Below are 12,571 nucleotides of genomic sequence, written 5' to 3' on the forward strand. Positions count from 1 at the left end.
AATCCAACACCAGAACCTCTGCATCATAGCTGCTGGGGTGTGCAGCCTACATACATCATACAGCACTAAAATTCAGAAACCACAATATTCATTAGTGTGCAGGTAGAATGTTTGTTTTTCTTTGATGGCAGCATTGTTTTTGAAGAATATGACTCATGGTTTTATTGCAAAGTTTTACCTGGTGCTCTATTTTTCATGATACTTTCTTCTTCCAGGGTAATTTGAAGTAGATTGGACACCTTTCGTGGCCAAAAGTGGCAGCAGAGGACCTCTCATGAGTTTGTCCAATATGCAGTAAAATAATCCAATCTTTCTTGGATCTAAAGAGAATGGCCTCTGACACAACACCAATCACACTAACTTAATTTATCAATATCCTTTTGCAAGTTAATGCAGTCAATAAACATGGATACACAGCCTTTGTTTTTTCAAAGTCATTGATAAATATATCGTAAGCTGAGGCCTCTGTACAGATCCCAGAGAGACATCATTCATCACATACAGCCAATGTACACAGCCAGTATATCTATTTTGTCTTTTACTTCAATCAATTGCTTGTCTATGCCAACAGCATAAGGAATTGGTGTCAAATCATTTTTGCTAAATAGTTTTTGTGAACTAAGAGTAATCTGGAAAAATGTTAGTCTACGAAATGTCCTATAAATTAACGAGCAGAAAGAGAGCAGTATAGATAATTAACATTTTTCAATTCAGTCTTCTGTACTGTAAACCCAGCAAAAGTTTTCACCCAAAGTGGAAGAAGCGGATGCAAAAAATGCTGATTACACTGCAGCCAAGCCACAGATCAAGCTCACCTCACACCAAGAGAAAGCAAAATAGCGTAATAATAATTATTTAGTACAATGGGTTAACTTACCTCCCCATGCGTTAGCTACTGAGGTTGATATTGCTGGGGTGCTCTGTACAGTAGGTACAAAAGCCGACTCGAGGTTGAAGATATCATTGGACAAGTTAGGGGCGCTGGACAAGAAATCAAAATGTTCCAAATTAACGTCAAAGATTTCTAAGATAATCCTTTGCCCGAGACTTCTAAAATGTTGGTGATGGCATTTCTAGATAGTTACTGGGACGCCAGGAGTGTGGAACTCAAATGGAACACCATAATGTGCAACTTTTGTTCTATTACTTTTGGAAGAAAAACCTATTTGTATATTGTTGGTGCAAACTGGATTCACTGCAAAGTATCATGTTTTGCACCACCTTCAATCACTAGTTCTAATTTCCAAAAAACCTCAAATCCTAGATACAGATTCCGCCTGCCTTCACCGAAGAGGTTACGTTCTGTTGACAATAAGCAGTACACTACCAACATGAAAGGGCTTTCTGATTAAAAATGTGCAGTAGGAGCCAATTAAACAGGGCATATCTGACCCCTTGGTTCTTCAAAACAAAAGGCCAATTTTGGAAAAGTATTAGAGCTGTTTAAGACAAGGAGTTAAATGTAAATACAGTCGGTTCTGCTATAACACGTGTTTGCTCAATGCAAATTGACTTTAAAGCAATTGAAGAATTTAGACCACTATTTGTAGAATGTGAACTTTCGTTATCTTTATTGGCTATAACGCTAGTCCAGTCCTATTAGCTTAAATGGTGCAGCTATTGCGTGATTTTCTTATAACCCGAGATCGCATGAGAACTGAACTATGTTATATCAGAACTGACTGTAGTGCAATTCAATTCTTGGTGATTTTCTCCATTTCCTTTGTGATCTACTGAATATCCAAAATAATTGACAATATAGGGCTAATAACTTGGATAAATTAAATCAAGTAAAATATTTGGAGTATTTTGCAGATAATCAGATGAGAATCATTAATGACATTTCACAAATCACTTGTAAGGCTGTGAGAAAACATTCGAAAAAATCTTGGAAAGAATGCTACATGAAGGAGAACTGCATGCACAGGTGTTCTATGTGGACCTTTTACAGTTATAGAGACGACAGAGGTACATCAATAGCAGCTTGTCTTCAAAATATGAAGAAAGAGGATTGGTTCAAGTGCCAGTGACTGTTGCACTGCTGTTTTGGTAATGGTCAAAAAAAAATCACAACTTCAGGTTACAGTCTGACAGGTTTATTTGAAAACGCAAGCTTTTTGAGCTCAGCTCCTTCCTCAGGTGCAGTGAGAGAGAAAGGGTATAAGATGCAGAATTGAAGCAAAAAGGTAACAACCTGTTAGACAATAACCTGGTGTTATGAGAGCTTTGACTTTGTCCACTCCAGTCCAACACTGGCATCTCCACATCATGGTTTCAGCAATGATCAGGGAAAGGCCTCCATCTATGCCCAGCCACAGAGTGCCAGATTTAGTGGAATTTTAAAACAAAAAATTGTACTCAATTAAGATGTTGCTCAATGCAACTGATTCTTTTTGCAAAGCTTCACAAATCAAGTTGTTCACATCATCTAATTAAAAATATTCAAAATGTCAAGAGTTATTAATTTGTACATTATACAATTGATATTATCAATGGAAATTTGTCTGTTTTATTTTCCCATAAACGTTAAACATCAAAATCAAAGCCTCTTAATTTGAAATAGCTTAGTTGTAGCAGGTGTGCTTCGTTTTCAGAGTCCTAATAATTTCACTGAATTTCTGCACTTAACAATAAATGCATTTTCAAGCTTCGCAACTTTTAAACAGCATTAATCATCAATGACACCTCTCAAGACTGATGTAAGTGCAGCAATAAAAACACAAACAGTGCATGCAAAGTCAGCACATTAACATTTCATACTTTCATTTGTCTTCAGTGCTGTTTTACCTGCGAGCTTATCTTGAGCAGTATCTCAATACATATTTTCAAAATTGACTTGGATATATTGATCAAACAATTTGGTTTCAAAATACACATTTAAAGAAAGTGAGAAAATTGAAAAAGAAACCAAAATACCAATTCATGGATACGCAAAACTGCTTCAACTAAAAATGATTAGAAATAGACCAGGACTGTCCCACTGCATTTCTATCCAGATAGATGGCCAATCTGGGTGTAATAAACATGAATAGACTTAGAAAATTGCAGACCCTTGGCCAAATGAGCGTCACGAGCAACTACAATATCACAGAGTCTCCTTGATCTTTGTTTACATGTTAAACCTTCTGAACAAATGAATCTCTGACCGTATAAGTCATACCTCAGGCTCAGATTTAAATATCCTCCAATTGTGCTTAAATCATGCGACTTTCAACATTGATATCATACTTAAAGATGCATCAGAAAATAGAAGTAATTCTTCTGGTCTTTTAATTGCATTTCATTTTCTTTTCAAATTTAATCCTGGATACCTCTTGGAGTCACAGTCATTGAGTCATACAGCACGAAAACAGACCCTTCAGTCCAACCGGTCCATGCTGAACATCATCCCAAGATAAACTAGTCCCAACTGCCTGCTCCTGGTCCATATCCCTTCAAACTTTTCCTATTCACATACTTATCCAAATATCTTTTAAACATTGTTATTGTATCCACATCCACCATGTCTGCAGCAACCTGTTCTCCAATACTTGGTAAAAATGTAAAAACAAAGTTACATTTTAAAAAATACACTTTCCCCAACTGCAGGTTTATAAGGATGCTGAATCTAAATAGCATGAATTTAAATGTTAAGGCTCAAAGAAAAATATATACTAGTATAGGTTTGATTTTTTTGGGCTGATTATATTAATGTGTGCATTTTAATAGCATCTGAGGAATATTTCCACATTTTCTGATATCTGTATAATGGACTAGTCATGGAATGCATTTTTGCATCTTAATTCAGCATTGATTTTATGCGTCGCATGGGTGCAAACTGTTACAGATATCATTTTCTCTTCCAGATCCGTGAAGCGTGACCATTAACCTTGTATAAGCAAATACTTGCAGATTTCATTTTGATTCTTCACTTCCATAATTAAATTTTAAAATAACAAATTTAATCTTTTTCCTCCTTTCCATTTATATTATGATATTTAATGAGTATAGATTGGCACTGAAAGGGAATTTTTTTTAAAATGCAACATAAAATGATTTAAGATGCCAAGCAAGATACCATGCAAGACCACACAAGCCTTAGGATGATCTAATTCGAAGTTAATTCACAAGTTCCCCAATGATGTTATTTAAACAATCCAATTCTTGGAAATTTATTCTGCTTTTTCCTTTATCTTGATTTATTAAAAAGTAATTAACAAGTTACTTGGACACATTAAATCACTGAAGATAGTTGTCAGACATATCAGTGAATTATTAGCCATTAACTACTTCATGGAATTTAATTAAAAGTTGTTTACCTGTTTGCATTTGTTGCTGGTGCAGCTACTGAGAACAGATCAACTGTTGCAGCTGTACTGATACTTCTCCCTGATGTGGAGCTTGGAGAGACAGTTGTGGATGCTGTTGCTGACTGGGGTAGCACAGACATTTCTTTGTGTCGCTGTTCCTGTCAAGAACAGAATTGAGATGGATTTCTCTGGTAGTTCTCACATAAAATGCATTCAGGGTAAATGAAGTGAATTCAGCTGATAAAATAATGATGAACATTACCTACCTGCATCACAAATCCAGATGGAATAGCATCGCACTTTGCCTATATAGGCAGAAATTACAGATTAGGCACAGCTAGCTAGAGGGAGAGAATTCCAAGCCATGGAGCCACAAATTCACCGTATTTCGGACAGTGTCTTTAGAACTAAGCGCATTATCTTGTCTCTTCCTTTTATATAACTGCCTCTATTACTGGATACAGCTGAAGTGTTTCACTTGGACAACTGGCATCACTACCTCTTGGCTTGGTTGAGGGAGAGGGTTGGGGCAAAAAAGGAATTAAAGGAAGACAAAAATATTGCTTCTAAATTGCCAGTGACTCTCCTAGAAAATTATTGTATACAAAACCTAATTGACAGCACAATTTTCTAAGTTGTGAAGCCTACATTCAAACTGCTATTTTATAGTGTGCCAACATGGAAACAGGCTGCTTGGTCCTTAAATCCACAATGATTGAGTTTCCTCCACATTCTTCATCTTACATTATCAGAAGACCACGTTTTTCCCTGTTTGTGATTAGATTTCTTCCCTAAAATGCATTTATACAATTTACTACAATTAGTCCCCAAATTTCAAAGTAAGTTTCAAATCCTTAACACACTTTGGGTGAAGACTTGTTTTCTGTATACTCCAATTCCTTGGTAATTATCTTATGTGGCTGACTTTAAAGTTTTGCTCTCTCAAGTTGAAACAGGGTGTCTACTCTACCAGGAATGTTTCATAACTTTAAATATCTCTAAGTTGGTCTCCTCTTAACTTTCTCTTTTCAGGAAGGGATAATGCATTTTTCATTCTTTCTTGATAGATCAATGCAAGGTCAGTCCTATTATCGATCTAAACGCTTTTGTATCCTATCCAATGCCTCTATATCATTTGTATAATATGGCAATTAGAATTGCACATACCAGAGGTCTAACAAAAGTTTGACATAAAGTGAGTTCAACCCTACTTTTCAATTCCTTCCTTCTAGAAACTGCTTTTGTTAAAGCCTTATCAAATAACTTGTGATTTATATTTCAGTACTTACAGAACCCTTTGCTCTTCTACCCCATTTAGCTCCTTATTCGCCAAGTAATAAGTGACTCCTTTATTTTTCGTCACCAAAATTTAACTTCTGTGTTAATGATTTTTGCCACCAATATGTCCACTTGCAATTTGTTGCCATCAATATTCCCTCTAATGTTTCTTGGCTTAATGCAGCTTGTTGTACGATGTGTTACTTTCAAGATTACTGTGCAGAAATGTACAAGAAGATCCCAAAGGCTATCATGGTTGTGCACAGCCTACTTGCTGTGCTGCGGGGTATCTTCCCTTTTTTTGCACAACAGCACAGCTTGAGGAAAGAACCTCAATATTGCCCGGCTTCTCTCCATACGCCAACGTGCAATTTAAAAAGTTAGAAATTGCTTTTGATTTCAAAGTCTAAATTGTTAATACAGTCAGTGGTCCTAGCAACAACATGGGACTTCAATTTCCACCACCTATTATTTTGAAAAGTTACATTTTATCCCTATTTTCTGCTTTGCAGCCAATTAGCTATTCTGGTACATCTTTTGGCACCATATGCTTTGGTGTTATTCATCACAGTATCTTAGCAAAGACCATCTGAAAATCCAGGTAATTTGCATCTACTTCATTAGTCCTTTTTATTCTCTTGTCTCTTCAAGGGATTCTGAAAAGGTTGGTAAAGCAAGACATCCTTTTTGGAAACACATACTTTTATTTTTCTATTTGTCCTTTAACAGGGATTCCATTATTTTACTTATGATTAACGTTAAGCTGTCTGGTTTAAGTTCCCTGGGCATGTTTGGCTTTCCTTGTTAAATATATCATACCATTAGATATCAGTTTGTCCGTTAGCTCCAGTTGCAGTTCAATTGTGGAATGGGCACTTAAGCAAGTCAGCAGTGAGCTACCAATATTTGCATATACATTATCTTCTCAAAGAAGGGAAAAAACAAAAGGGAAAAGATATGTTTTATGAAACAATATCTGCATCTAGTGCACTGTTTCTAAACAAGAATTGTATGCCCAATACAAGTAACTCAAAAACGTGCAAAATCTAGTTTCAGGCGAGAATTTACTTCAGGTGATTTGACAAAATAAAATATTAAACATAACCTCACTTTTATAAATAGATCCAAACATGTCATTAGGCCTGGAAACAGAACTCTTATGTTATAATTACAATGTGAAAAGCTTTTTCTGTATAGGCCACCATATGTGGCTAGAAAGAAATCTTCAGAGAAAGGATTGATCCTTCAAGTAAAACGACTCAACTGACTTGGAAACAGTGCGACTCAACATAAATAAAAATCAATTTAAAAAAAAAAAAGAAAAAAAAACTTATCCAAGCCTAATCAAATGGAATTTAGACAAATATTTTCAATTTTAGAATTATACATTCACATCAAGTGGCTTCAAGATGATTTTTCCAGGATCTACATTTTTAAATATTGCATTTAAGAAAATGAAAAAAAGATTCTTACCCCAATCTGTAATTTGCTTTTGGATTAAAAATCAAATGATTTGAGAATATAATTTTCTGGCACTTCGGCTCAATGCAAAAGCATATAATTTCTTAAACAATTTGAGAACACTTATGATTAACAACTTTAGGCTGCTTCTGATCATAACATGGTACAAAATTCAGTTAATTCTGATGTGTTCACAATACAGGATACATACAGGTCAAATCTTAGTAAATGGACAACATTTAAAAAAAATTCAAGTCAAGTCATCAATAAAGTCCACATTATTAAGATACAATATCACATACAGGTCATTGACAGAGCAGAGGAGGAAGTCAGATTGTAATCAGTAATATGACAGACTTCCACCTGTGTATGCTATCAAACTGACGTTGAACCTTACTAAGTCAGACAGATAGGTAGGTGAATTATAATCAAAAAAAGGGTTTGAACAGAAACCAACTTTCCGTTCCTTTTAAATTTTTAATTCAGATGTCTCAATCAGTGCCTTTTCCTCTTAGGTGTTCAAAAAATTTGCTGCAGAAATACAGAGGTCAAGTGGTCTTACAAAAAGGTACATACCAACTAAGTCCTCACTTAACACTATCCTTGTTTAACACTTTCACTTTTAACGGTGACAGTTTGGAGCTGGAGGAACACAGCAGGCCAGGCAGCATCTGAAAAGCAGGAAAGCCGACGTTTCGGGTCAGGACCCTTCAGAAGGGTACTGCAATGCTCAATGTTATTTACCAGATGTGTCTGCGCCTTTTTGGTGCAACTTTTCTTGCTCTTTGACACAGCATTCCTCCCCATACTCCAGCTTAGAACTGCAAGCTCTCCTTTACCTGACTCTCAGCGTGGAGCGCCAGGCACCACTGCCCAATATCTGCACCAGGAAGTTTTTAAAACAGTACCCATCAGGCTCCAAACTGCTTGATTGAGCTAGTGATACAGCTACTGGGTTCAGTTACATTCAATATGCTGCTGGCCAAAAGGAGAGGGAGAACAGCTAAGGCACCACAGCTAGCCAAGAAGAGCTAGTGGATACTGCAGGGATGGTGACCAGCAAAAAAAGTGTGCGGCCTCTCAAAAAGATGCTATCAGACAATTGATATGACAACGGTAGCGGTGCTGCAGGCTCCATTTTTAGTGAGCCAGGGAGTGGGAGAAAGCACAATTGGGACGGTCAAGGAGAGGTTTGATCAGCAGGATCAGAGGGGTAGGTTAGGCAGTGATCAGTAGGTACAAGGAGGAAAATCATTTTTCTTTTACATTCTTGAATTTATTTTAAAAGTTAATTTTTCCTACATCGGTAAGCATTTCAATTTACTAAGCATAATGTTTAAATGTTTGTATTTTGCTAAGGAAGACCCTGCAGAACATCAATTCTAGGGTCGTCAATGTTCCATTTGAAATAATAATAACGTTCCAGAAAATTGCAATTTTAGTTGGAATGCCTTTAAGTGAGGACTTACTGTAATTTGCTGAACACCCCCACCACCCCAAAGAGATAAAATTCTTCTGCGCAATAAATTGCAACATCCAATTTCTCCTTAGCAAATACTCCCAACATTGAATAGATTTTAAAACATCACATAAATGTCAATAGTATTCAATTATCCAAAATATTTCCTAAGTTAATTCACATTTGGTTTCAAGTAGGATTACACAACATCACAAGTTAATAATTAATTCTATTTGCTCTTCCTCCCCTCTGTAAACAGCATAAAAACCATTTTCCAGCTCCTTTTAATTCTGAAACGCTGAAATACTAGACTTGAAACAGCAACCCGGTTTCTATCTTCACAACGCTGCCAGAAATGCTGGGCTCTCCAGCACTTCGTTTTTATTTGTAAAAATTTATTCTATCAATCCTTTCCTTCAAAAAAAGGAGGGATAGATGTGGTTTGGAAAGTAAACTGCCCAAGGAGGTGCAGTGCAGTTGGAAGAGCATGAAGAGGAGCATCTCTTTCAGAAGACTAAAGCCAATCCAATATCAAAGTACCCCTCTAGTCAAATATAGAGTTCCAATAAAAATCAACAGTCCAACTAAGTTTCGCATCAAATGGATTCATTTTTGTCTTTGAATAATCAGGACAATCTCATACAAATGAGAGTCTTTAATATACCAGACCATTGTATAAATAACAGTATCCAATCTTTATACAGTACTAACACGAGTACTGCTTATCTTGATATAAAGTTACACAGGTAGGGAATTTAAGTAACAATACTTAAAAGACAATTGAGGGGTAAAAGGGACTAGACGCAAGATTGAAATCTTGGGTCTAAGATTTTTCAAACCAAACACTCCTTCATGGGAACTCAGGAAAAGGAGTAAGCCATCTAGCCCCTTGAGACAGTTTTACTATTATGACAAATCTATGCCATAACACACTGTCCCAAGTGCTTTTGTCTAACAAAATTTTACATGTGAGATTGACAAAATTAACCGTTGATCTAGCATCAATCATCTTTTGCAGAACAATTGCAAACTTGTTCTAGCATTTATTCCAAAAATGGTTTCCAATTACAGCCCTGGAAGGTTTACCTCTAATTTTAGAACTATTTCCCCTTGTTTGACACTATCTAAATCAGTAGAAATAATTTCTAAATATTCTACCTACTCCCCTTAATACGAAATTTTGATCTAATCATCTTTTAACCTAAAAACCACAGAATACGGCCTTTTGTACAATATCTCTTTGTAAGTTAACCTTTGGAATTTAACATTCTAGCAAACTTGTATTGCATTCCTTTGAGAAAATAGACCCTTTTTATAGGTTTGTATAATGGAGGCTAATCCTAATCTTTATAACCCTTATCATCTAGTTTTTGTTTAATATTTACAATATTGTTTCCATAATTCTTTTTGACGATTTGGGGTGGTATGGTGGCACAGCATTTAGCACTGTTGCCTCTCAGTGCCGGGGACCTGGGTTTGATTCTAGCTTCAAACAACTGTGTGGAGGTTGCATATTCTCCCCATATCTGCATGGGTTTTCTCCAGTGCTCTGGTTTCCTCCCATAGTCCAAAGAGGTACCGGTTAGATAGACTGGCAATGCTAAATTGCCCCATAGCATTTAAGGGATGTTCAGGCTAGGTGGATTAGTCATGGCAAATGCAGGATAACAGGGATAGGTAGAGGGGTGGGTCTGGGTGGGATGCTCCTCAGAGCATCAGTGTAGACTTGACAGGCCAAATGGTCTGCTTCCACACTAAGGATTTCATGAATCTATGGTTTTAGGGACCTATCGCTAAATGATATTTTAACGATCTACGTATCTGGACACATTCGAATCTCCACTGTTCTACCATACCATCTAAAAATAAATTGAACAGAATAACAAAGTGTTACCTTGTGTACACAGGGTGAACTGTGACAAAGATGCAGAGATCCTTCAGCATGATCTCCACAGGTTGGGCGAGTGGGCAAATCAATGGCAGATGCAGTATAATTTGGATAAATGAGATGTTATTCACTTCGGAAGCAAAAACAAAAAGGCAGATTACTACCTAAACGGCTGTAAATTGGGAGAGGGGAGTGTGCAGCCTTATGCACCAGTCGCTCAAGGTAAGCATGCAGGTGCAGGAGGCAATAAAGAAGGCAAATGGTATGCTGGCCTTCATCGTGAGGGGTTTTGAGTACAGGAGCAGGATTGTGTTGTTGCAGCTGTACAGGGCCACAGTGAGACCACACTTAGAATATTGTGCGCAGTTTTGGTCTCCTTTTCTGCAGAAGGATGCTCTTGCTTTCGAGGGAGCGCAGCGAAGGTTTACCAGGCTGATTCCTGGGATGGCAGGTCTGATGTACAAGGAGAGATTGACTAGGTTGGGATTGTTTTCGCTAGAGTTCAGACAAATGGGTGGGGGGGTGGTGCAGTGGGGGAGATCTCAGGAGAGACTTATAAAATTCTAACAGGACTGGACACGGTAGATGCAGGCAGGATGTTCCTGATGGTGGGTGTGTCCAGAACCAGGGGTCACAGTACGAGGATCTGGGGTAGATGATTTAGAACGGAGATGAGGAGACCTTTCTTCATCTGAAGGGTGGTGGAATTCATTACCACAGGAAGTAGTTGATGCCAAAACATCGAATGTATTCAAGAAGCGACTAGATATAGCACTTGGGGTGAATGTAGTTAAGAGGTTATGGGGAGTAAGCAGGATTAGGCTACTGAATTGGATGATCAGCCATGATCATGAGGAATGGTGGAGCAGGCTCGAAAGGCCGAATGGCCTCCTCCTGCTCCTATCTTCTATGTTTCTATGTTTCCCAACATTGTTTCGCCCACTCACCCAATCTATTAACATCTCTTGATGCCATAATACTTCCATTTTATGTATTCATCTACAATGCTCTTTATAGGTGATGTTAACACAAAGCCACATCTGTCTCATCAGGTGGATGCAAAGGATCCCACAGAAACATCTCCAAGAACAGAGGAACTATCCCCAGGTCAATCTTATCCTTCAAATCAACATCTCACAAAAAAATGTCATTATCACATTGCTATTTGTTGAGTACAAAATAGCTGCTGTGTTTCTGACATTACAATAGTGACCACTTTACAGCCAAGGAAATATTTTTCTGAACAATAATTTTAAGATAGATATATATGCATGCACTTATTTTTATCCATACTGTGTCATTAGCAATTTTGGATACAGGGCTTTCTATTCCCTCACTGGAGTTGCTAATAAATACAACAAATGTGTAATACTTGATATGCCCAATCCCAGAGTGAAACCAGTTCAACAGACTACGTTTTATTCTTGCTGTTTATTTACGTGGTGGTCAGTCATTGAACATATTTACAAGAAGCTTTCAATATACTAACTAATGAACAAAGTTTTCTTTTCCTGTAGGAAACTATTTTACATTATCTAAGAACTATCTGAAACTTTTTCGTAACAAATATGAAAAAGTGGATCAACTTTTTACCCTCAAAAAGAATCATATAGATACTCAAACCTCAGTGGAAGATCACCCGGCCTCCACTTTGAAGTTCTCTGTTCAGAAGGCATGGCTGCAACTGGTTTCTGGAGTTTCCTTCTGACTGAGTTCACTTCAGAACAAACATATGGGCTGAATCGCCCCATATTTTGGCAGTGTTATTTTCATTGAGTTTCATGGAAAATTTTTCACAAGACCTAGTAATTTTTTCATGCAATTGCCCCAACCTCACCTCATTAACCATCTACCATAGCCCTCTTCTTCAATGCTAGCTTGTGTTATGAAGAATTGTGACTTGGAAGGCAGGAAGCTAGAATTTGTTTGTAAAAAATGATAGAGGAGAACACTGCGTGGTCCCTTTAAGATATAAAGTGTTTTTCTAAATTTAGAGATTTATACAGAAAATGGGTCTGTAAGCAGCTGCAGGTTACAGACAGTTCTAAAAATTAAAACATGTATCAATTGGCTATGTGATTGAAAATCTTAGGCTTGTTTTGGCAACTAGCTTGAAATAGCCAATTAATTTAAACCGAGCACTTGGAAACTAAAAGCCAATTGAATTTAAATCTGATGGCTTTGACAACCAGGGAT

At 37.1% G+C, this 12,571-nt stretch overlaps 1 protein-coding gene across 4 annotated transcripts in view; it reads right to left on the bottom strand.

The window, feature by feature from the left end:
• The window catches only part of si:ch211-200p22.4 (phosphatidylinositol-binding clathrin assembly protein), a 127,983-nt gene that overhangs the window by 55,504 nt on the left and 59,908 nt on the right, over nucleotides 1-12,571 (bottom strand). For 2 of the 4 annotated variants that reach the window (XM_048604934.1, XM_020511909.2), the window contains exons 11-13: nucleotides 4,556-4,594; nucleotides 4,299-4,447; nucleotides 878-981 (exon numbers count right to left, since the gene is read on the bottom strand). In XM_048604934.1, coding sequence (XP_048460891.1) covers nucleotides 878-981; nucleotides 4,299-4,447; nucleotides 4,556-4,594 — 292 coding nt within the window. The remainder of the gene's footprint in view (nucleotides 1-877; nucleotides 982-4,298; nucleotides 4,448-4,555; nucleotides 4,595-12,571) is intronic. The other 2 variants (XM_048604935.1, XM_020511911.2) reach the window with 1 other exon arrangement.

This window comes from Rhincodon typus, chromosome 14 (genome assembly GCF_021869965.1).
Source record: "Rhincodon typus isolate 14 chromosome 14, sRhiTyp1.1, whole genome shotgun sequence".
In the NCBI taxonomy this organism is placed as follows: domain Eukaryota; kingdom Metazoa; phylum Chordata; class Chondrichthyes; order Orectolobiformes; family Rhincodontidae; genus Rhincodon; species Rhincodon typus.